Source organism: Protomyctophum parallelum (genome assembly GCF_964188405.1).
Source record: "Protomyctophum parallelum genome assembly, chromosome: 8".
In the NCBI taxonomy this organism is placed as follows: domain Eukaryota; kingdom Metazoa; phylum Chordata; class Actinopteri; order Myctophiformes; family Myctophidae; genus Protomyctophum; species Protomyctophum parallelum.
In genome coordinates, this window is record NC_139703.1 from 47,854,041 (window position 1) to 47,880,460 (window position 26,420).

At 44.2% G+C, this 26,420-nt stretch overlaps 1 protein-coding gene across 4 annotated transcripts; it reads left to right on the top strand.

Moving 5' to 3' along the window:
* dido1 (death inducer-obliterator 1) lies at positions 1-26,376 on the top strand. Of its 4 annotated transcripts, XM_083771412.1 has the most exons (17): positions 31-133; positions 2,513-2,621; positions 2,968-4,063; positions 4,791-5,196; positions 5,307-6,032; positions 8,418-8,643; positions 12,251-12,839; positions 12,988-13,147; positions 14,031-14,147; positions 15,328-15,489; positions 15,808-15,970; positions 16,254-16,322; positions 16,356-16,719; positions 17,115-17,262; positions 17,387-17,476; positions 18,523-18,718; positions 20,719-26,376. In XM_083771412.1, exons 2-17 carry the CDS (start codon positions 2,546-2,548, stop codon positions 25,785-25,787), a joined length of 9,657 nt encoding a protein of 3,218 aa, XP_083627538.1. In that variant the 5' UTR covers positions 31-133; positions 2,513-2,545; the 3' UTR covers positions 25,788-26,376. The 4 variants fall into 4 exon arrangements, with proteins under 4 accessions (XP_083627540.1, XP_083627538.1, XP_083627539.1 ...); XM_083771413.1 differs by having other exon boundaries at positions 15,328-15,441; positions 16,254-16,719; XM_083771411.1 differs by having other exon boundaries at positions 2,980-4,063; positions 16,254-16,719.
* Positions 26,377-26,420: the final 44 nt, after the last annotated feature.

A 26,420-nucleotide genomic window follows, 5' to 3' on the forward strand; every position in this document is an offset into this window, starting at 1 on the left:
GTAACAGGCAGCAAGTTGTAAGCGCGAGACGCGACGACGACGGACGACTACGAAGCCAGCAGGTCAGGAATGGAAAATGGAGGAATGCCCGAAGAAGGATCTTGCGAGAACATATCATCGATAGTTTGACCTGGTATGTGGGTGAAATAATGCAATATAACAAACACTGGCGTCTGGATGTACGTGTGCATGGCGTATACAAATGTTTCTGTTGTGTTCCTGCGCGCCATAAAATGTAAGACTGTCGAGGATGGCCGAGACAAGGTTGAACATGGTGCAGCTAACGGTTAGCTACAAAGCTAACGCACCGTAACCTTGTTTACCAACGTTAAACCGTTACTTATGCTAACGACTAGACTACTGTAGCTAGCCACACCGACTAGCTTACAGCATATACAGCACGACCACAGCGATCGATCGTCACTAGTATTGGGTTTTGGATTTCGAAATAAATGTGCTTTAGTTTAGTGCATGGCGCTGTGCACAACGAAGGAGCAGGCAGTCACAGACGGTTCGTTGTGTTCACATTCCTGCTGCAACTGTCTGGCACGCGGCTCGGCTCAGCAGTTGTTACTTCCTTGTAGGGTGGGAGAAGACGAGAAAATGCACCCAACCGTCATTATTGGAGCACAGTGGTTAATTCCGCCATTCCATGTCGTCGAACGTATACGTGCTGATGATCGGAAAGGATTCCTTTCCGTTTGATCGATGATGTATCTGCTGGTCTGAGGTTAGCCTTTTTCCTGACATGCGGGTTATTAAGTAATCGGGTAACTTAATATGATTATACACAATGCCTTCCTACTGATCTTGTTAACCGACAATGTTTCTGCGTCTAAAATGGTGCTGGGAATAACGGTGTGCATATTTGATGTGGGTTTAGGGCCCTTCCTAGTGAGGCCGCCTGTACCTTGCATCGGCGCGCACCTTTCACTCATACAGTAGCCTCGGAGACCAGACAACACAACACAGGGTTTCGGTCAGACGGGCGACGGCGACTAAACACGACGTTGCTGTTTAACGGCGTTTATTTAGCTCGGTTTACTTAACACTAAATCACGTGTGTGAACCTTTGTATATGTGATGGATCAATGGGCTCCTCCCATACTTTTTTTTCCCTTCTTGGCAACAGTTTCTCCCTCTCACGTGGCACGGTATCGTGACCACATCCTTTTAAATGTATTTGGCCATTATAGATGGACCGCAGCGTCTTGACTTCTGCATGGGCATTGATGATAGATAATGTCGCATGGTAGATGCTTGCGTTCATTTTAAATGGAATAGCTGACCCCTCCATGTCGATATAATTTAATAAAGTAACCACTAGTTATGAATGCTTTGGTGTTCTAGACTAGAGACAACTGACTGCAGATTTGCCCATCCAAGTCTGTATACTATGCAAAGCCATTACTGTAACTGCGGATAAATTAAACAAATGTTTGATTTACGCTTTTCCTGTGCTTCATTTGACATGTCCCGCCCCCATGTCTAATCTCCTTAAATATTTCCTGTATATTAGTCTTGAATAATTGACTAAATTTTTTATATGAAGAAGTGCTGTGCTTTCCAGTTTTCCACCGTTACTGAACTTGCAGGTACATACTTGTCCCTCCTATATGAACCCATTATAACTCATTGAAAACACTTTCTGATTCTGGTGACTGACATGGTCCTTTTTTGTGTGAGGGGGACTTGTTTTTAAATTTTATTATTAATTAATAAAACAAACAAAATAAATTAAATCAGTGGGAGTGTGTCTGATTAAAAAAAACCCTCAAATATCTAAATATTGAATCAAGCAACCTAAAAGTATCTGGGTTGCACACAAAAGTTGACTAAATTTTTTATATGAAGAAGTGCTGTGCTTTCCAGTTTTCCACCGTTACTGAACTTGCAGGTACATACTTGGGCCATTTTTTTTAAACAAAGTTTGTTATGAAAGGCCAGCAAATTCACCCGTGTGAAGTGAGTGGTGCAACGTGTGTGTGTGTGTGTGGGGGGGGGGGGGGGGTCCCCGGAAGCTCCAAACCCACAGGAACGCACCCAGGGTGCCGGTTCCGGCGAGCCGCTCCGCTTCTGAAACGGTAGAGAAATGACAGTTACCATGTGGGGGTCCCTGGGGGGTCCCCAGAACATCCAGACCGCCAGTTAATATTGCATTTGTGTTAGGTTGCGCACAGGTGGTGAAAAATAACCATGCTGTTTTCAAGCTCAGACCCACCCAGCCACCCACACACACAGCTCCGTAAGGGAGTGGTTGCACCACTCAAAAAAAACGAGGTTTTATGATATGCCACCGTGGAACCTTTGTCTTTATGAAAGCTTGTTTGCTAACCAAGGTGTTAAGTTAACAATAACTATGGTCTGAATCAGTGTTTCTTCATTGCCTATTAAAGGCTATAATTGGCCATAATGTTAAAATTCCATTGTAGCAATGCTGTCTTAAGTGTTGCAATACATTTTTTATGAACTGAAGTGTGACTCATAGCTGCTCTCTTGTTTTCTTCTGTAGACAATCAAATTGAAAGTAGTGGTTGACTCCATCATGGAGGAGAATGTGAGCCCTGAGCTCTCTCTAGCTCCAGAGCAGAGCCAGGACCATATGGCTAGCTGCTCACAAGGTATCTCGAATGAGCTTCTTTCCCTAATTAGTGAGGGGTGGTTGGTTTCATTGATAACTGGGCACAATTTAAGTGTTGGGTTTGATGTGTTTTGGTGAATTGGGTTCAAGGGTAAGTGAAAATCGCCCTTTTTCCCCCTCCATTGTAGCTCTCACTTTAAAAAAAAAAATCTCTTCTTTTTCACACTTCACCGTCACCTCCTTTTTAAGGGTTAAGGCAGCACGACCACAAAGCAATCCTAAGTTTCATAGAGATAAGAAAACTATATTGTGGCTCTCAGCCAACCACATTGCAATGTTCACGTGCCTCGTTTATTTGCCTCAACTTTCTGTTATTCTCTCAACAGCTGTTGCAGAAGAAGAGGAAAAACAGTTTCACGAGCAAAACGAAAATGCTACTCAAGACAAGGTAGAGAAGCCAGAAAAATTGCCCAAGGCCACAACTGAGGTGAAGAAGACCTGGGGATTCCGTCGGACGACCATCGCTAAGAAGAGAGACATGCCAGGGGAAACGGCTTCTGAGAGCCAAGACAACCGTGGACCCGTACGCCGTAGTGGTAGGCAGCCGAAACGTACCGACAAGTTGGAGGAGTTCCTCTCCACCACCAAGAGAGGTGGAAGAAAGAGCGCTCCGCCCAGCATTGAGAGTGGCGACCCCCCGTCCCAAACGCCCACCGATGCGGAGACCGCCTCGGAGGCCAGCTTCGACGGCAACGCGGATGCAAAGACTGTTGATGACGACAAGGCCGATTCTCCAGATAGGCGGACAAGGAGCAGCAGTGCCAGGAAACGGACAACGGGGAGGACTCGGGGCGGCAGGCGGACGCGGAGTCGAGGTGGCGGAAGTGCAGCCAGAGACTGCGGGAGCTCGGAGAACGAGGAGGACGGAGATACCGTCGACAAAACCCAGGTCCTCATAGCCGAAGAAAGCCAGTCTAAAGAAAAGAAGGACCCCTGTTCCAAGCTGCTAGCAAGCGGGGACGTGGCCCAGCCTCCGCCAAAGCTGGACTCTGAGAAGGAGGAGGTCACGGAAGAGGGCACAATGGAACAAGATGACACGGATGACAAAGTGGAGCCAAGACCAGAGACTGAAGATAGCGAAGGGGAGAGCGAGGAGAGGCCTCCCCGTTTTGCAAAGCGAGGACCAATCAGAATTTATGTTAACAAGAAGAGGGTGGCCAATAAGAATTCTGCTCCTGTCAATAAAGCAACAACCGTCAATAAAATCCCTGCTACTACACCACTTGTTAAGAGCACCACTCCGGTCAACACCAAAGCAGTGCCAGCGGCACCAATGTCCAGCAAGTCCCAGGACGTGGAAGGGGGAAAGGAAGTCGATGAAGACACTTCGACATCTACATCCTCATCATCCTCTGACGCAGACGACGGAGGATATGACCCCAATGCACTGTACTGCATCTGTCGGCAGAAACACAACAAACGGTACATTTTATCTGTCTTTGGTCCTACTTATCTACTCTTTTGTTTGAGAAACACTAGTCCTCAATGTGTCCATGAGTCAGAAACTTTACTAGGAGGACTTGTGTGCAACTGTGCACCCCAGACAGTTTTTCGAGTAGCTTGATTCAATAGTTAGATATTGGGTATTCTTTTTATCAGGCATGTCCCTCCTATATGAACCCATTATAACTCATTGAAAACACTTTCTGATTCTGGTGACTGACATGGTCCTTTTTTGTGTGAGGGGGACTTGTTTTTAAATTTTATTATTAATTAATAAAACAAACAAAATAAATTAAATCAGTGGGAGTGTGTCTGATTAAAAAAAACCCTCAAATATCTAAATATTGAATCAAGCAACCTAAAAGTATCTGGGTTGCACACAAAAGTTGTTACAATGATCCCAGAAATGTTGCAATGTCACCGCTTTCATTTTTATCTACATTATTTTAATTACATTTCTTATTGTTTATTGTTAATTTTGATTGTTTAAAATGTTCTCAAATTGAAATCTAAATCAAATCGCTGTAAATTAAGCAAAACAATAGAGAGATGAATTGCAGCCCTTTGTTCTTTTAGTAATTTAGTAATTGCTCTTTAAAATTGCAGTCCTAGTCTGAAAGCATGCAGTTAGCCTGAGTGGGAGCCATCTGCTCCTGCCTTCCCATTGCATGGTGATAATAACAGAATTGCCCTGTGTTCTGTCCAGGTTCATGATCTGCTGTGACCGCTGTGAGGAATGGTTCCATGGAGACTGTGTGGGCATCACAGAGGCCCGCGGACGCCTCATGGAGAGGAACGGGGAAGACTATGTCTGTCCCAACTGCACTGTGAAGAAAAGCCAAGTGGTCAAGCCAGCCACAGCGTCCCTGGCTGCAAGCACCGAGACCGGGAAGCCCCGAGCAGATGGAGCAGCAGCAACCCCTGCTGGTTCCACATTCGCTGCTGTGACAACAACGGAGGCCGGTAAAGTGGACCCCGTCGCTACGGCTGCCAGCCAAATGGTGGCCGCTGCATCAGATGAGAAGGGAGGAGGAGAGGACCCAGGCATCAAAGGCAGAATAGAGAAAGCCATCAATCCAACTGGGAAAAAGAGGATAAAGATCTTTCAGCCGGTAGGTGTTTTTTGTCAACTTCATTTTCTTTAAGCCTGTGATATTATGGACTTTGAAAAGTTGTGTTGTGCATGTTGTAAGATTCTCTCTACTGACTTTGTGTCTTCCAGCAAGCCGCACAGCAGACACTGGGGCCGAAGGCAAAACCAACGGCAGAGCAGAAAGCTGTACCAGATGCAGCGCAGATAGTGGCCTCAAATGTGGAGCTGGACACAACACCAGCAGCAGCGGTGGTGGTTCCCAAGGTAGAGCAGACCATGGTTCCCAAAGTAGAGCTGCCCACGGTTCCCAAGGCAGAGCTGCCGACAGTTCCCAAGGCAGAGCTGCCCACGGTTCCCAAGGCAGAGCTGCCCACGGTTCCCAAGGCAGAGCTGCCCACGGTTCCCAAGGCAGAGCTGCCCACGGTTCCCAAGGCAGAGCTGCCCACGGTTCCCAAGGCAGAGCTGCCCACGGTTCCCAAGGCAGAAGAGACCACGCTTCCCAAGGCAGAGCCGACATCGGTTCCCAAGGCAGAGCCGTCATCGGTTCCCAAGGCAGAGCCGACATCGGTTCCCAAGGCAGAGCCGACATCGGTTCCCAAGGCAGAGCCGACATCGGTTCCCAAGGCAGAGCCGACATCGGATCCCAAGGCAGAGCAGACATCGGCTTCCAAGGTGGCAGAGGAATCTTCTCTTCCCAAATGTATCGGGCCTGGTTGTGAGAAAGATGCCCAACCGGACTCAGTCTACTGTGGCAACGACTGCATCCTGAGGCACGCCGCTGCCGCCATGAAGTCCATCACCACACCCAAGGAGAGGGCCAAGGCTCAGAAGAAAGGCACCAAGTCTGCACCCAAGGTAACTCGGGACAGACATTCTATGGCTTTTACCTGTCCCTATCACAAAGATGTTGACATCACATTGATTTAACCCAATTTGCTTGCTAAGTACAAATTGTACAGTATATAGTAGCATAACATTTTCATAATTTTTTAATAAATATTTGAACATTTTCAGAAAACTTAGAATATAATTTAGAATTTAGAAGGTGTTTTTAGAAGCGGCCACAGTCTTAAATGGGTTAACAAAGGTTGTGCAGTGAATTGGACATAGACATTTATAGAATAGAAACTTAGCTTCATGAGAGATGTTATTTTGTCTCCATGGTAGTTGAAGTTGAAAAAGATAATCAATTAAACTAAACTTACCTTTTTTGTAATAAAATAATTTGTTTAGTGATGTCATGTAAATGTGTGCCAGAAAAAGAAGAAAAATATATATTTACACAAGTGTGCGCACACAAACTTGTAACATTTCAGAGTTAGAATGCTTGTTTTGTCTTTGTTTTGTCCACTGAAAAATTGAGGTCCGGTTTCTGTTTGGAGTCGACCTAAATGATGAGAATTTCTCATAATTTATTGCTTTATTATTTATTTATTTTTTACTAACATTTCATGTTCTGAATTAATAACATGGATTCATTGAATGATCAAGAAAATGATACAGATTAAAAATATATAATTGTTAGTTGCAGCCCCGTTAGAAATAGTTAGGATGCAGTAAATGCAAAATTTACCATCACACCACAACTGTATGTCCATATAACTGATGCCAGCACATAGTGATCATTAATAATAATATAATAATCCTGAAGCCATGGTTTTATACTCTTAAATTGGTTGTAAAACATGTACTATATTGGATTTGTTCTAATTTCTGATCAAAGAACTTTACTTAAATGTCTGCCTGCTGGATTCTTGTTCTTGAGAATGGTTTGTTTGCCCTCCTTTCTGAATGACCTTGATTACAAGTTATAACACAATTTATTAAGATTTCTGTTGAGAGGGGGCATGGAATTTTATGTATTTTGTCATCTTTTATGTATGAAATATTTTCATATTTAACTTAATAAACTTAACTTAATACATTTAATTTCATATTTAACAATGAACCAGCCTTCTTAAATACATATATTGTTGTTGTCAATTACTGTTAGCCAGATTAGCCATCTGCCCTAAGCATGAGGCTGGTATATTCAAGAGATTTGTTTGATTGGATTGATTGTTTGATATGCCCTAAAAAAAGAATCAAACAAGGGTTTTGGCATAATATGAAGATAGATGGAAAGTAAGATAAGTTATCATGGCTCGTGCTTGGATAGTGAGATGGTGAGTTTTGCCCTAGAACTGGGTATTCAACATTTTAACATTTTGTAACAATCATCAAGAAAAAACGTATGGCTATTGAATCCTCTTTGCAAAGAAAAGGCACTGTTGAATGTGATTCTAATGCCTCATGAGGGAAAACTTGTCTTAAAAACCAAATATAACAGACACAAAAAAGAATAAACTTTTCTTTAGTTGCATCCCTATTAGAGGTGGGCATGGTGCAGTAAATGTAAATTAAAATGCTAGTCTCACTTGCACAGTTAAGAGTTTTATGGGGTCCACACAGAACATAAAAACATGACATTCGACAGTGATATATAAATAACATAAAATGCAAAAAAAGGGTAAATTTCCTTCCAACAATTTCATCCAGCTTTCTCCGATTCCCCATTTTCTTTGAAAAGAGAGAGGAAACAAAAACGATAAGAAATGAATTACATATTAACATTCCGTTCTCTTAAAGTAGAAAACAAAATTAGAGATATAAATTGAAACTATAATCCTAATCATGACTGAGTGTTTGTGTGTGTGGGTTCAAGACGCCTCTTCAATTGTCTCTTGAAACTTGATTTTATTTTGTGATCATATCTGGCAATTTGTTCCACTCGGCCATGGCTCTATACAGTGTATACACAGCATGGGGACAGTTTGAAAGGTTGGATTTAAAAATGGTTTAGAATGATGTGAATTTGATGTAATTCTGACTAAGATAGGTGTTTCCAAATGATGCAATGTAACTGTCCTCTTAACCCATTCTGAACGGGCACCCATTTTGGTGTCAGCATCATGTCGTGCTTTAGCTATTGAAAAATAGCAGATCTACAAGCTCATATCGCGCCACCGAGTGGCGCGATACGAGCTTGTAGGTCTGCTATTTTTGAAAAATCGATGAACGACTGACATAGAAACATAGCTTTTTCAGAAAACTGTCAGGATGTAGAAGACATTTTTAGAATCTGATCTCAGGTCAGAATGGGTTAATATCAGGACCCTGTAACCAAATGATCCTCAGTTGCAGAATCCTTCCTTTTATGCTGTCATTGAACTGACTCAGTGTGTCTGTGCGTCCTACCAGAGAACAGCCGCTGGTCGGAGGAAGAAGAAGACGAGGAAAAAGTCCACAGAGGAGGAGCTGCTGTCAGACAGTGAGGAAGACGCCGATCCTGAACCAAATCACGAAGGTGAAGACGATGCAGCTGAAGAACCACCGGCCACAGCATCCTGGTCCTGCGACCATAATTACAATGCAGTAACGCCAGAAAAGACTTCACCAATAGCACCAACAGTGTTAAACAAAAAGTGTATGTATCTCTTTGAAGGTCTTGACAAATCAATCCTAACCATCTGTCTCTTCACATTAGGGGATTGTGATACAGGGCAAATCTGTTGTATGCATTTGGCCGTTGCTGCAAAACCACATTGTCTTTTTTCCATTATTACATTTGTAAATGTGGTTCCTGTAATTCATTAGAGATGGTCCACTCATGGTGGAGAACCACCAAATAGTTTTATAGAAGAGCACACCCTGATATCAGTTTTTATTGATTTACAGAGTGTTATGAATTGGTTAATGTTAAAGTTGCTTGATGAATTATGCACATCATTATAAAAAGGTAAGTGCCAAATGTTGCTATAGGTAAGTATTATTCAGTAATCCTGAAGAGTTGTGTTTTAGAATCTCATGGTTAAAACGTGAGTGTTTGGATGAAGACCTGTGAAAGTAACATGACAGATGAATACACACAGCTTGTCATCACTTACTCTCAGTTTAACATAATACAGTTTCCATGAAATGTATGATTGTCGTGGAAAGGTTGATTCTGATGTGAGCGTGTCAAATTACCTATTTTATTTGCCTGTGCAAGTGTCCCTGCACCCTGATTCTTCAGCTATAATGTCGCTCTCAAAACAAGTCCTTCCCGGCTCTGCAGCAGGTAGGTTTCAGTGACTTTTTCTCCCTGATTTTTCAGGGACTCACTCAAAGTTTACGCTCATATTGAGCTGATGATGACCAGCTCATATTGAGCTGATGATGACCAGCTCATATTGAGCTGATGACATCAGGAAAAAATGGCAGTCTAACCCTCAATTCTGAGGGTTAACATGGCTGGCCTTTTTCATACTTTTTTATGCTTGTTCAATGTCATGCATCACAACGTGGGAAACGTTGCTATAAAATAAAAGGTATTACGACAGATTTTGGATGCCTGGCTTGATTATGTGAGCAGTGTCGGATTGCTGTAGGATGTCCTGACCAGTTCAGCTCAGAGAAGCATATGCCACTCCTCTACACACACACACAACACGCCAAGGAAATTTGACGAGCCGCCGGATGTGAAGTTGGGATTGAGAAGAACTTGATTCTGCCAGAGACCAGACCATCTTGGGATACTCCACTAAATTCAGAAAGGCGGCTGCAGCAGAAGATGGCACTTGAAGATGAGGCCATTGTACTCACACTTATTGGCGAGATTCACATTTAAACCTTTTGCACTCAACTGCATTTGATATTTGTTTGGATTGTGTTGAGAGTTTGCTTTTTGCTATGAAATGAGGACATTGTCATCTACGAGGACTCTTGGAAGGCAGTGTTAATGATTTGACCTGACAAATTTAAGTGTTTATAAAGAAATCACTGCTCAAAGAACCTAGTCTATCCATTATGATACAAGGTGTGCAACATATGTTTTATAGTTTGAGGAACAAACATGGTTCAGTGATTGGCTTATTTATGGCCCCATGCTATTTTGATGACTGAGCAGATTTATTTGCCATTCAGTAGATGCATCTTCTACTGCTTTGGCTCTACAATGTGGCTCTGCTTTAAAAAATAATAATCTGAATTCACATTGTAGAAAATGACAATTTTAGCCATTAACGTGCACAAAGTGGGTTATACTTTTACAACCATTTTGAAATGGGACATGTTGTGAGGAACAAACATGGTTCAGTGAAATGGCTTATTTATGGTCTCATGTTATTTTGAACTTGGTGATATTGAATCAGGGAGAAGATTTATTTGACATTCAGTAGATGCATGTTCTACTGCTTTTTGGTCTACAATGTGGCTCTGCTTTAAAAAGATAATCTGAATTCACATTGCAGGGCCGAATTATCCATTGGGCCGTGGCCAGGGGCCCTTGGCTCTCAGGGGCCCTTTGGGGAAACTGGGTTTGAGGCACGGCATTGGGTTTGAGGCCCTTCATTGGCCATTGATTGTGTTAGATTTAGGTCAAAAAAAGATGATAAATGTAAAAACTGTGCGCTATGGGGGTCCCCAAACACTTACAGGCCCAGGGGCCCTTGTTGGGGTTAATCCGTCCCTGTCACATTGTAGAAAATGACTCTTTTAGCCATTAGCATGTGCACAACGTGTGGGTTATACTTTTACAACCATTTTGAAAATGGACAGGTTGTGAGGAACAAACAGGTTTCAGTATTTATAGCCTCATTCTATTTTGAACTTGGCGACTGATATTTTGAATGAGGGAGCCCATTTAGTTGACATTCAGTAGATGCATGTTCTACTGGTTTGGGTCTATAGGCTCTGCTTTAAAAAAAACTGAATTCACATTGTAGAAAATGACATTTTTTGCCATTAGCATGTATGCAAAGTGTTAGTTATGCTGAAATGGGACATGATGTGAGGAAGAAACATGGTTCAGTGATTGGCTTATTTATGCCCTTGCGCTATTTTGAACTTGGTGACTGATATTTTGAAAGAGGGAGCTGATTTATTTGACATTCAGTAGATGCATGTTCTACTGCTTTGGGTCTATACAATGTGGCTCTGCTTTAAAAAAAAAATCTGAATTCACATTGTAGAAAATGACTTAGCTATTAGCATGTGCACAAAGTGCTGGTTATACTTTTACAACCATTTTGAAATGGGACATGTTGACAGCTGAATGAAAACAAAGCTGATGAAAATAATTATGTTATGGCCATCAGCTTATCGTAGAGTTGGTTAAAGTCTACAAATGAATTGCGCCACAGCGATGCTTCAATGAGCAGTTCTTAGGGATTGTGGATGGAGTGGAGAAAATCAATTGGCTAGTAGTGTAAAGTTGTTACTGCACCAATGGCTTGTGTTAAAAGTATGTTGATGTTTTATGAGATGTGGTAAGTTGTCTTGGTATTCAGGAAAGCACAAACACATTTTCTCTGATAATTTACCTCCTAGATAACCACTCTACATGATGATTTTTTACTATTTTAGTTTTAAGATGTCTTCTCAGAAATACACTGAGTCAACTTTGACCCTGGTTTCAGCAGCATGTCCACATGAGAAATGTGACTTCACTGTGGGAAGGAGTTGCTTGTATGTTAATGCAGCCGAGCTGACAAGGAATGTACGTCATCAGAATTATTGGGTAAATGTTGGCACATAACAAGGGCTGCAACTAGACATTTGTTGAGCAAGTTGCTCAATCCCTCAGCTTCACAATCAAACATGGGTTTAAAATGTTAGGAAACTAACATCTTTGTCAATTGGGGTTACATTGATCTCTCCATTATCACCACCATTTCAACTGTTAAATTCAAGGCACTACCATTGAAACTGTATCGCCATCCTCTTCAAATAAAGAGGGCATTAAGAACAAGCTCTGTGTCAGTTTTATTTTTTTATTTAACAATATTTGGTTTATAGTGCTGAGATTGTTGGCAAAATATGTTCATGTAATTGTTTTTATTGATTGTCTCAAGGAAGTCCTTATGAACCTAAAATGGATCATGGCCTTTCTCAAAAGTCACTGTCAATGTGATTTAAATTATTTTTTTGCGATCTATGACTCAATGACCTCTTACAGTTGGTACAGTCATTCCTTGTCTTGCAGCCATTAATGAAGTGTAAGTGGTTATGGCATCTATATGTTTTAACACTTTACTGTTGTGTTTGGTTTTCAGCTCCACTCAACGAGGAGAAGCAGACCGAAAAGGAGCCCAACGATCCAGCACCTGCTGAGAAGTCCACTACGACTCCAGTCAAAGCAAGTAAGAAGTCTCCAGGCACTAGAGGCCGTAAGAAGTCCCCAGCCGTCAAAGGAAGTAAGCGGTCCCCACGTGCCAAAGGGGGTAAGAAGTCCCCAGGGGTCAAAGGAGCGAAGGGTAAGAAATCTTCTCCTCAAGCCAGCGGCTCTAAGTCCTCCAAGAAACCAGTGACGCCACCTAGTAAGATGGCACAGTCCAAGAAACCGGGTCCATCACCTACCCCATCACCCTACCCTTCCGGTCCCATTCACATCACGGGGGCGCTCAGAGTCCAGAAGTCCAACTTCACCATTCCTAAGAAGCAACCACAGCAAAAAGACTCCCACTTGGACAGTCAGTCATCCCCCAGAGTCTCATCTTCCTCAGCCCCCTCCAACCACAGTCAGTCATCCTCCAGACCTCCCCAGCCAGCAGCTTCAGCACCCCCCATGTCTCCTACGCCTCCACCCAATAATCAGATGAGAACGAACATCCGCCGCTCACTCACAGACATCCTCTACAAGAGGTGAGTGTCCTGCCAAGATTAAAATGTATTGTATGTAAGAATCATGGAATCCTACCCTGGTCCCTTGAATAAAATGGAAATTATGTTCATATCATGTATTGTAAACACTTGGTGAATACAAATACTTATTGGCATTGTGTATCACCAGGGTGAGTGACAGTGATGATCTGAACATGTCTGAGAGTGAGATGGCAAGGCTGTCCGTTGCCATTGAGAAGGAAATGTTCAAGCTGTGCCTTAACACGGACAGCAAGTACAAGAACAAGTACAGGTCGCTCATGTTGAACCTGAAGGATCCCAAGAACAAAGTGAGTCAAAGTAAACATGTCATAATTTGTATGGTTAGCCTTTTCACACAGTTGAATCGCACGTAGGGAAGCTAAGGATTATAGCTTGTCATCTTCTAATCTAACCCATTGGTTTCCAACCTATTTATACTGAAGTACCACCTAAGAAAAGATTTGGCTTTCTAAGTACCACCATAATAACTCATGTTAAAACACAGGAGCGCATACCTGCCCTTTTTGTTCCATTCCTAAGCTGCGCATGCAATGTGAATTATGTGATGATTTGATTGGTTGAGCACAAAATGTGATGAACAGTTCAACCAGCTGAGCAGAATTCCTGATGCTGCTCTGACAAAACTCAGTCTAATCACTTATCAGAACAACTAATATTTCTAATTCTATTAATCTGTTCTGTAATATAAATATTTCATTCTCCTCTGTGCACCACCAGAGGGGAGCTCAAGTAACACCAGTGGTACTAGTACCAATGGTTGGGAACCTTGGATCTAACTGCATGCTTTAACCCATTCTGACCTGAGATCAGATTCATACGAGGTTTCCGCCGGACAAACACTGGGTCTGATGAACCCATTCTGACCTGAGATCAGATTCTAAAAAATGTCAGTCGTTCTTCGATTTTTTCAAAAATAGCAGACCTACAAGCTCGTATCGCGCCACTCGGTGGCGCGATATGAGCTTGTAGATCTGCTATTTTTAAATAGCTAAAGCATAACATGATGCTGACACCAAAATGGGTGCCCGTTCAGAATGGGTTAAAGACACGAAAAGAATAAGGAGATAGCTTGTCTTAATTATCATGATCTGTGCACAATTTTAAGTGTGAATAAATACCTGGCTCTGCCTCATTTATATGACTGTATAATAACGGCATATGTTTTCTCAGGGCTTGTTCTACAGGGTGGTGTGGGGCGAGGTCTCCCCGTTCAGGCTTGTGAGACTCAGTGCTGAAGAATTGCTCTCCAAAGAAATCTCTGAATGGAGGAAACCTGACCATCCTGAGGTAACTGTTATGAATAGAAAGGGAGTCTACCAACGCGCCTCAAGCCTAAAACGGCTGATCCGGTGCTTCACAGGTGCAGGGACATCAAAGTTGCATAAGGAGAAGAGACTGGAGCAGCACGGACATTTAGAGCCTTTTATTTAGGTGCTGAGTATACAAAACGACTAACGTTTCGACCTTGCGGTCTTCATCAGAGTCATGAGTCAGTTGACTCTGATGAAGACCGCAAGGTCGAAACGTTAGTCGTTTTGTATACTCAGCACCTAAATAAAAGGCTCTAAATGTCCGTGCTGCTGCTGATGTTTTGCATAGAATCATTATTGGAAGCATAGTCTGAAGAGTTTCCTAGTGATCTTAAGATCGCTAACGCAAGTGTGCTATCTTTACACTTTCATTTGTTTTTGTTTTTGCAGAATGGACACCTGCCATTAGGGCTGGGTATTGAGACAACCTCACGATCGATACGTATCACATGATACAGAGACCACAATACCATATGTAATCACGATACGCGTTGATTTTAAATGACCGTGTGTCCTACTAAATTTACTAGAGACCACGACTGCCGATGTTTTGACAAATAAATTGTCCGAAAAGTTTCCAAAACAATTTGAAAAAGTTAGTGGATAACATTTAAACAAAAAGCAAGGAAAAATAATAAATTTTTGATGGATAAACATACAAATGATTTAATCAAATATCGTAACTGTCAGAAACAGATTCTGATATTTATTTGTTTTTAAAGCCACGTCTCACACAGAATTTCCTGTCTTATCGATATGGTTACTATTACTATTATCGGCAAGGGATACGATTATTGCCATATAGATGAATTGAACCCCTACCTGCCATGTGCCAAAGTCTTCACCTGTGTAAACTACTTGGGTCAAAAAAGTAATACTAACCCATTCTGACCGGGCACCCATTTTGGTGTCAGCATCATGTTATGCTTTAGCTATTTAAAAATAGCAGATCTACAAGCTCATATCGCGCCACCGAGTGGCGCGATACGAGCTTGTAGGTCTGCTATTTTTGAAAAATCGAAGAGCGACTGACATTTTTAGAATCTGATCTCAGGTCAGAATGGGTTCATCAGACCAGTGTGTGTCCGGCGGAAACCTCGTATGAATCTGATCTCAGGTCAGAACGGGCTAATATATCACTTCATTGTCATCACTAGGTCCAGAATGCCGGTGCTCGACCTCATTCAGGTCAGGCCAAATCCAGCCAGAGGCGTGAGTCTGGCTCTCACAGTGTTGACGTGGAGGATGCTCCACCGACGTCTGATGCAGATGTATGTATCTCTGCAGCCTCTTCATCTGCTCGCATGGCTACTGCTGCAGTAAGTGGCAGCATGCACTCCTTTCCTTTCTACTCACATTTCCTATTTCATTTCTGCTTGGGTTTGTCACTGCACAAAATACTCTTACCAACTTTATAGGAAGCTTTATATGCCAGAGATTGACCGATTATTAGTTGATTTGCACACTGTCCTGTTCCTTAACATGCTTTTCTCTACTTTAATCAACTGTGCCCAAAACCTTGATATACCTAAAATTCCCTCCTGAATTTCCATCTCAGTCTGCCATTCTTTATTATTAGTTCAGTAATAGCAATTACAATTAGATTTGAGGGAGATTTCTCGTTCCAATGTCCACAGGACCATGAGGATTTCAGCACCACTCCTTCAGTCTCTGCTCCAGGCTCTGCTGTAGAGGGGAACGGTGGCGGCAGCATGCCAGACATTTTCAGTACAATGCTCAAGGACACCACGGCTGAACACAAGACTCATCTCTTTGATCTCAACTGTAAAATCTGTACAGGTAAACCGGAATATTTACATGATGTCTTGGTCCCTTTCAGCACCATAGATAGACTGATTGATTGAAGTATTTATTAACAGTTTGCAGAATTACAGTACATTTCAAGCACAACTCAATACAAAGACTGTTAACTGTGAGTGGACACTTAATATTTACAAGAGGCTCCACCTTGTTCAATTCATCAAAACATTTAGAGACGTACAAATATACACTAATATATAGCCAAAGAACAGAACAGGAATGAATCCTAATACCTAATACCTCATCTTAATAAATTTTCCAGGCCAGAAGTCAGAAGATGAGCCCGCATCTAAGAAAGTGAAGCTGACCAAAAAACAGGACCTGCTCTCGGGTCCCTCACCCTATCAACATCAGGTCCCTCAAGTTTATCAGCAACAGGATACACTGGGCTACCAGCCTGGCCATGAGATTCCTGCAATAGACCCACTGGCCCAGCCGCATTACCAGGACATTACTAGCATGATAGCTCCACCTCAGGCCCCCACGCCTGTCAACATCCCTGCCGTCTCCTCTGTCACCATCACCCGCAGAGATCCTCGCATGAACCGGCACAGCGGTGGTGTGACGGCCACTGTCACTGTCCCTGAAGCGCCCACAGTGATGCCTGCCTCTACAGAGGCCGCCATCGTGGCGGTTTTTGCTCCAGTGGAGGTGGCACCCAAGGGGCCCTTACCGATGCCGCCAGCTGCGCCGTCTTTGCTGACTGTGGCTAAAGCAGCCAAAACCAGGTATAAATCAATACAAAAGACTGTTGTATGGCTCTGATTGGTTGCTTTGCTTGTAAAACCACTACTTGCATTGTTGTTTCCAGTATTGAGACCCTTAAACACAAAAGGCATTATTTTGCCCCAAAGTTTTTATTTTGTCATTCGTACATACACACAGAATGTGAATATTACTTTAATCCGAACAAGGTAACATTTTCACTGTAAATATGAATAAAGGTATCAACCTGTATGAATGCGGAATCAACTATGATAGTGATACCAAATACTTTATTGTAATTTTTAGTATTATTTATTAATTCTCAGTGTGTAAAGACGTTTAGACATATTAGCCCTCAGATCATACATACACAGAGCAATATCACTCAAAAGTAAAAAATTATTTCTTTTTTTCCCAGCACATCAGCGCCACCTCTTGAGGGTGAAACTGCCCTCTTCCTCCATGGTCAGGAGAAGATTTGGAAAGGTCTCATCAACATGCAGTCTGTGGCTAAGTTTGTCACGAAGGCCTATCTAGTTTCTGGATCCTTTGAATACTTGAAAGAGGTTTGTGATTTTGCATGTAATGTGTGTGTGTGGGTGTGGGTGTGTGTGTGTGTGTGTGTGTGTGTGTGTGTGTGGTCTCATAATTAATGGTCTCATAATTAAAATCTCAAATGTGATTTTGCAGGATTTACCAGACACCATCCACGTGGGAGGACGCATATCTCCCAGCACTGTGTGGGATTATGTTGGGAAGCTGAAGACCTCTCTCTCAAAGGTTTGTTTGACAAAGCTTTGTTTTAAAACGCTCTTCCAAGTGATTCAATTCACACTTAGAATTGTGCATCTTTTAATCACTTGAAAATGTTTTTGATGATCTGATTAATATATGCAATTTAATTTACACCACAAAGTGACTGTGAAGATGTAATCTGTTTGTTTGTTCATCCAGCAGTGTGATACATCACACAACCAATTATTTGATTTAATTCTTTTTTTAATTCATTCTGTTGATCGACTAATCCAGTGGTTTTCAACCTTTTTTATGTCGAGGCCAATTATCTATTCAGCATTTGAGCCAGGGCCCACCATTTGATCAGATTTTAGCCTTGCAGACCCAAAAATAAAGAATATTTTGTTATTGTTGGATAAGGTTTTGTCCACAATGCCATGCTGTATTGATGCGGTACCATAGTAGAGATAACACACAAACGTTGATCAAAATAACACATTTTTCTAATTGTGTAGACTTCTTGTAAATTAACCCATTCTGACCTGAGATCAGATTCATACGAGGTTTCCGCCGGACAAACACTGGGTCTGATTAACCCATTCTGACCTGAGATCAGATTCTAAAAATGTCAGTCGCTCTTCGATTTATTAAAAATAGCAGACCTACAAGCTCGTATCGCGCCACTCGGTGGCGCGATATGAGCTTGTAGATCTGCTATTTTTCAATAGCTAAAGCATAACATGATGCCGACACCAAAATGGGTGCCCGGTCAGAATGGGTTAAGTAATGCAGATGTTTAACAATACTTGAGAGCGTACAATGAAAAGCGTGCAATGAATGAATGAAATGAAAACCATACAATGAAAAGTGGACCCTTTAGTTTCATTGTACACTCAACAGTTAAAGATTCTTTTAGGGTCCATTTGGTTACCAACTCTCCATCATTTAGCTGGGCACCACCTGGAACCCCCTCCAGGACCACTGGTTGAAAATCACTGGACTAATTGATTATTCAATTAGTCTGGGGTCACTCAGTCAGTCACAACATCTCTCTCACTCTCTACCTTTCTCTCTTTTGTGGCTGTCCTCAGGAGCTGTGTCTGATTCGTTTCCACCCAGCAACGGAGGAAGAGGAAGTAGCGTATGTGTCTCTCTTCTCTTATTTCAGCAGCAGAAAACGTTTTGGCGTGGTGGCCAACAATAACCGCCGCATCAAAGACCTCTATCTAATCCCACTGAGTGCCAAGGAGCCATTGCCCGCCAAGCTTTTACCCTTTGAGGGGCCAGGTAAGATTTCACTGGGATTACACTACAAATCTACAATCATATGTTGTGTTTTGAATGCAACTGTAGAAATGTAAATGTTTTTTTTTTCTGTCAATTTTTTTTGATATTTTGTATTTATCACTGGAGGCAGGTTACCCACTTTCAGCTGGCGGTCCCTATTTCTGCCATGTCTCATTATAGGAAGAACAAAAGCAGATTTACAAGCTTATGGGTCAAATGAGAACTTCTATTATTTCTAGTTTGTACTGTAGGGGGCACTCCTGTGCTCTTGGTGTTCCACATTCACCTCTGTACATGTGACCACTTAATGTGTACTCTACTGTTTCCATGTAAATGTCTTTGTATCACTCATGTTTCTTATAATTTGTAATAAAGGAAGTTGTGCATCGCAGGTGGGTGCCATTTTAGTTCAGTCTCAGCTTGTTGTTTCTTTAGGGTTAACTCTTAACTTGATATCTAAGTGCTTTGTACCTCCATGCTGAACATTTTCCCAGCATACCTTGCTGCAGTACTGGATATGGCATCTCTCTGGACATCTGGACTAAAGCATCAATCATCAAACCATGATACTAGACCACACATCATAAATACTGTATAGAGGGTATGCAAATGCATAAAGTGAGTGGCAAAGTGAGTTTAATGTTGTTTAATGCAACCAGATAGGACTTTTAGTAGTAGTTTGTGGTAGTTTTTTTTGCCACTCAGTAGGCTTCTGGGTATGATGATTAGGGGTGGGCGATATTGTGATAAATATCGTTGAGACAATACAATGTCTCCACGATATGCCTTTTCAGAGATATTGTATATATATCCGGATATGATTTGTATTTTGGTCTAAATGGTCTGTTACCACTCTTACTTTTAGTTTGTGTTACCTTGTAGGTGGTTGAACTGTTCATCACATTTTGTGCTCAACCAATCAAATCATCACATTGCATGGTACAACGTTCACACAAAGCTGTCCATAGGAGGGGCTCAACAAAGAACCATGAAAAAGTATTGTGATAGTCTTATATCGTGATACTGCTTGAAAAGAATATTGTGATATCTTTCCATATCGCCCACTCCTAATGATGATGATGTCACGCGCATACCCTCTATATGCTAGGAGAGTCGATGTCAGAGGAGTCAATATCGCACATTCTCAAAGACGGATCCACTCATCCACATCCTGAACATTGGATACAGAAAGAGGACTCTCTAAATACTGAGAATGAATAAAGCAACATTATACAACTGCATAATATATTCTATTGTGTATAGTATACTGTATATGAACAGTAAATTGGTACATCTTTATTGATATTATAAGAAACTCCTTTACAAACGGGCAAGTACAAATTACTCATGACAACACGAGATGATTTGATTTGATAAAGGATGTCAATGCAAGAATATTCACCCTGGATTATTTGGATGTAGTGGTAATATTCCCGAAGTTGTATCTTCAAAGTCACAAGCACAGACAAATAATGTCATATTGAGAGATGTATTATATTAAATTTGTCATTGGTTGTCTGGTATGAAATGCATTGCGCCAACAAGTGGTTAACTCATTGTCAGGCCTCCTGGTTTAAAGGGTTATTTTCTTTCATCAATGATGATGGTTGTGTTTTATTTCATTTATTTTATATCCGTTATTGAACAATTAATTAATTAGTAACTGATGTATTACTGTCTGTTTAATTGCAAATATGGAAAACTAGGTTTGCCTGACAACAGTATACTGTGTTAATTGTTTGTTTTTATTGGTAATGTATGTAAAGAAAGCTCTCATTTCTATTTGTCCATTTATGTGGTCATTACATTTCTGAGATTTACGTGTTTTACATATATGTATAACTAGTTCTTAAAGTAAATTGTATGTTCATAGCACACACACACACACACACACACACACACACACACACACACAGACAGACAGACAGACAGACAGACACCCATGTGACTCCATCAGAGCTGGTCTTTTCTAAGTTCTTTTATTCCTTTCTGTCTTACAGGGCTCGAACCTGCACGTCCTAACCTGCTTCTGGGCCTGCTCATCTGCCAGAAGGAGAGAAAGCGGGCTGGTGCTCTGGTAGAAGGTGATGAGAAACGTTCCAAGACCCACACTAAAGATGTGGATGAAACTGGACTTCCAAAACCATCCACCTTGGTCAAAGCTGAGAAACGGCAGAGCCTGGAAGTTGCGTTCAGCACAACTCCCCCAGGATCACCGCCAACCCTCGGTTTCTCAGATGCCACTGGCAGCCCTGTTACTGCTTCATCCGTCCTGTCCATCTTGTCTTCTGTCAAAGTACCTCCCACCATGTCCACCATGACAGGCAGAGATTCCCCATCCTCGGGGGGCTCTGTTGCTTCTACAGCAGCCAGTGCCACGCCTCTTCAGACTATCCTCAAAACTCTCTTTGGGAAGAAGAAGCATGACTCGGCCTCCAACTCTCCCTCTGATCAGGGTGGGGAAGGCTCCCTCCCACCTGCTACAATGCTAGATCCCATTGTCCAGCAGTTTGGACAGATATCCAAAGAGGACCAAGAGGATGAGGATGAGGATGACCGGCCATATGACCCAGAGGAAGAATATGACCATGGCTACAATCCACCTAAGAAAGCTGTTGATGTGGTCAAAGAACCTGAGGTGTGTAAGCAGCCTGAAGAGATGGTCAGTGAGGTGGATGATGTGGCTTACGACCCAGAGGATGACTCCATCTTTGATGACGTCAAACCAGCTGTCCCCGACCAAACAAAGGCCACATCTGAAGGATTGACTGAACCACAAAGATTGACTGAACCACAAAGACTCCCTGAGAGCCTCAGCAAGCTGTTTGAGGATCAGAAAAAGCACAAGGAAAAAGGAGAGCAAGACAATCTACAAATTACGTGCACAGGGACTTCAATTACCCCATTCTCCCTCACAGACACTCTATTAACACAGCCTACAAAGTCACTTCTAGTCAATAGTCAGCTGCTGCAACTGGGCAAACAGGTTGAAGAACTAGTAAAGTCTTCATCTGTTGCTCCTTTGATCAATCAGAGAAGAGACCCACGACAGAGTAAGGACCCTCGTCAGGCTGTAGCTACCACGAAATCGACAGATGAACCGGAGGAGAAAGAGGAGTCACCTGCTCTGATTACGGAGCAGGTGACCACTCCACCAATACTGCCTCCAGTTGAAGAACCACAGGATGAGGAGGTAGAGGAGGTTGAACACACAGAGTCTCCACAAGAACAAGAAGAAGAAACACTGCAAGAGGTAGAGGAGGAGGAGGAAGAAAGTGAGGAAGAAAGTAGTGAGCCGCTTCCATTCTTGGATTCAGACAAGGTAGAGGTGTCAATTCCCTTGTTAGGAGAGAAGATGGAACATGATAAGGGGGTCAACTGCAGGGAGGAAAAAGCTAAAGATGAGGAAGCCGAGGCAGCCAAGGCTGAAACTGAGAAGGACAAGTACAATGTGTGGCCCAATGCTGCCAGTATTTTAAAAGCTGGCGAGGATTCAATGTATGCCCAGAACAGTCAAGATTCACCCACTGACTATTATAATACATCTTCAAACATCTCTACAGTAACATCCGCAATCCCTGTACTTGTTCCGAGCTCTGTGATGGATGACAGTCGTTCTTCCTACATGTCCCACATGTCACATGTGATGGATGACAGTCGTTCTTCCCACAGGTCCCAGATGTCACCACCACATTTCGTAAATGAATATAGACCTCCAGCAGCTGACATTCCCGTTCCAACTCGCTTCTCCCCACAGAGTCGCCCTCCGATGCAGAGACCACCCCCAATGAATAGGCCACCACCAATGTCTATGCCTCCGGCCATGCAAGGCCACCCCCCAATGCAGGGACCCCCTCCACACATACAGGTTCCTCCAGCCATGCATGGTCCTTCCCCCATGCAAGGTGACAACAGCCAGAAGTATGGCCGTCCTCCAAGTACCTATCCTCCATATCAGAACCAGTGGGGAGGCTCCCAGCAGCAACCGCCTACTGGACCTCCTCCCCAGAATGTTATGGCACCTAGGGGGCCACCGCCATTCCCACCAATGGGTCAGAGAGGACCACCTCCTCAGATGTTTGATCCATCCAGGCCTCCTCAGCACATGAGACCGCAAGGTCCCATGCCTCCTCAGCACATGAGACAGCAAGGTCCCATGCCTCCTCAGCACATGAGACAGCAAGGTCCCATGCCTCCTCAGCATATTGGACAGCAAGGTCACATGCCTCAGCATTTGGGACAAGGTCCCGTGCCTCAGCATTTGGGACAACAAGGTCCTGTGCCTCAGCATTTGGGACAACAAGGTCCTCAGCATTTGGGACAAGGTCACATGCCTCAGCATTTGGGACAAGGTCCCGTGCCTCAGCATTTGGGACAAGGTCCCGTGCCTCAGCATTTGGGACAACAAGGTCCTGTGCCTCAGCATTTGGGACAACAAGGTCCTCAGCATTTGGGACAACAAGGTCCTGTGCCTCAGCATTTGGGACAACAAGGTCCTCAGCATTTGGGACAAGGTCCCGTGCCTCAGCACATAAGACCGCAAGGTCCCATGCCTCCTCAACACATTGTACAGCAAGGCCCTCTGGGCCATCCTCCACCTCAAAATTATGATGGACAAAACAACGTACCTCCAAGATTCGCCGGTCCTCCTCCACCGTTCAATTTCTCTGGATCCAGAGGCCCTCCACCGCAATTCGCTGGGCCACCTCCTGGTCACTTTGATAACAGATTACCCACGCCGTCCCACTTCCCTGGACCCAGGGGTCCCCCGCCATCTCAGTATGGGGCTCATGGCTCCCAACCACCAATTATAGACCCAACACGAGGGCCTGGAGATCAGAATAACAAAGACAGTGCCGGCCCTTACAAACAGGGCATCGACCAACATCAGAACCAGAATCCTCTTCCACACATGTACAAAGACAACCAGGCCCCTACACCAGGCCACCAGGCACACAGAGGTCCCCCTGCAAACCAGTATGAGGATAGAAGGGGGCCATCTCCTAGTGGGGAGATGAGTGGACAACATTTCCACCCACATAGCCAGTATGGGAGCACTAGAGCACGCTCTCCACCGCCACACAGAGGATCTTTCGATGACCACAGAGGTCCCCCCACTCAAGACAACAGGGGGCACCCACCTCAGCACTTCAGTGGGTCCGAGCGGTACCGCCTTGATAATAGAAATTCTGATGACAGACCTGCTCGTCACAGTGGGCCTCTACTGCCGTCTGATGACAGACCTGCCCGTCACAGTGGGCCTCTACTGCCGTCTGATGACAGACCTGCTCGTCACAGTGGGCCTCTACTGCCGTCTGATGACAGACCTGCTCGTCACAGCGGGCCTCTACTGCCGTCTGATGACAGACCTGCTCGTCACAGCGGGCCTCTACTGCCGTCTGATGACAGACCTGCCCGTCACAGTGGGCCTCTACTGCCGACTCCTCAGGACGGCCCCATACTTCCGCCTGGTCGCCCAGGAGGCCGCAGTCCAGACCTGCACAGGGAGGAGCACTGGCGCCGGCACTCACCTGACATGAGGAGAAGGAGCAGCTCCACTCGAGAAGGCTCCGAGCCTCGTAGCGGAGACAGGCTCAGTCGCTTTGACGGAGGGCACCGAGAGCCACCTCCTGGCCTGCTGCACCTCTCTGAGGAGAGGCAGAAGGAACCGCCCGAGGACCGCCGAAGGGACCGGGACCGAGAAGGCTCAGAGCCTCGTAGCGGAGACAGGCCCAGTCGCTTTGACGGAGGGCACCGAGAGCCACCTCCTGGCCTGCTGCACCTCTCTGAGGAGAGGCAGAAGGAACCGTCCGAAGACCGCCGAAGGGACAGGGACCGAGAAGGCCCGCATGGCGGCAGGCCATCATGGGACAGAGGCCAGAGCAAGCGCTGGAGCCGAGAGCGGGAGTGGGACAGCGAACGTGGTCGAGAAAGAGACCGCAGTAGAGGCAGAGAGGGAGAGAGATACAGGGAGCTGGAGGGAGAGCGACGCAGGGAGCCGGACGGAGAGAGACGCAGGGAGCCGGACGGAGAGGGACACAGGGACCCTGAGGTTGAGAGGCGCAGGGACCCTGAGGTTGAGAGGCGCAGGGACCCTGAGGTTGAGAGACGCAGGGACCCTGAGGTTGAGAGGCGCAGGGACCCTGAGGTTGAGAGACGCAGGGACCCTGAGGTTGAGAGACACAGGGACCCTGAGGTTGAGAGACACAAGGACCCTGAGGTTGAGAGGCGCAGGGACCCTGAGGTTGAGAGACGCAGGGACCCTGAGGTTGAGAGACGCAGGGACCCTGAGGTTGAGAGACACAAGGAGCCTGAGGTTGAGAGGCGCAGGGAGCCTGAGGTTGAGGGACACAGGGAGCCAGAGGTTGAGAGACACAAGGACCCTGAGGGGGAGAGACACAGGGACCCTGAGGTTGAGAGGCGCAGGGAGCCTGAGGTTGAGGGACAGAGGGAGCCTGAGGGAGAGAGACACAGGGAGCCGGAGGCAGACAAGAGGAGGGACAGAGAGCAAGACAGGGACAGAGAACGAGACCGGGACAGAGGCAGAGAAAGGGATCCCGACAGGAGAGACCATGACAGAGACAGGGATACCGACAAGAGAGACCATGACAGGGATACCGACAGGAGAGACCATGACAGAGACAGGAATACCGACAGGAGAGACCATGACAGAGACAGGGATACAGACAGGAGAGACCATGACAGAGACAGGGATCCCAGGGCTCCCGACAGGAGAGACCATGACAGAGACAGGGATCCCAGGGCTCCAGACAGGAGAGACCATGACAGAGACCGACTGAGGAACCGTGAGCGCGACAGAGAACACGACCGTGACAGAGAACGAGACAGACGAAGCCGAGACGATAGAAGAGAGCGGTCCAGAAGCAGAGACAGAGATCGCGGGAAAGAGCGGAGAGACAAGGATAGGGACAGAGACCGTGACCGGGACAAAGAACGTGATCGTCGGGACAGGAGTAGGAGCAAAGAAAGGAAGAAGGACAGTAAACATGAGGCCTCCAAAGAGAGAAATAAATCCGCAGAAAAGGAGAAAGGTAAAAACACGTCCTAGGCTCTCTTTCCAGAACACTATAATACTGTCCTAAAAAAAGACTTTTCAACTATCACCAGTCTGTCTCACACCTGTAAATATACTTTGAGGATATTTCCATATTATGTTGGTATGTTCCTACTAGAAATGTCTAACGTTATTTTTTGTGCCACTTACAATATTAGTTTGTTTTATCACATTTCAAGAAGCCGAGGGCCATTTGAGTTGTATGCAAAGCCTATTACATACAGTGCACCATTCAACAAACTGTCAAAAGCATTTTTTTTTAAGAACCACATAATAAATAACAAATGATTACTTATCATCCATGGTATGTAAATATGAATGTATTTGTGTATATTCTGATGTTTTTAATCAAACTTTTCTAAGTAGAGAAGATTTAAGCCATATATTTGGAATGGATAATGTGAAAGATTTAGGAAACACTGCATAACTCTGCCGCCATTGCACCATACTACAGTGTGTGTATATGTTCAGCAGCTTTCCACTGAAGGGTTCCATCTTCAGTACCGGTCATGGACTGTTGTTTTTGAAGTCTCGATTTTGCTTAAGCTTAATCTCAATCAGTTAAATAAATCATCTTTTTTGACATGTCTTTCTTGTGCTTCATTTTTATGTGAAGGGTCAGGTTTG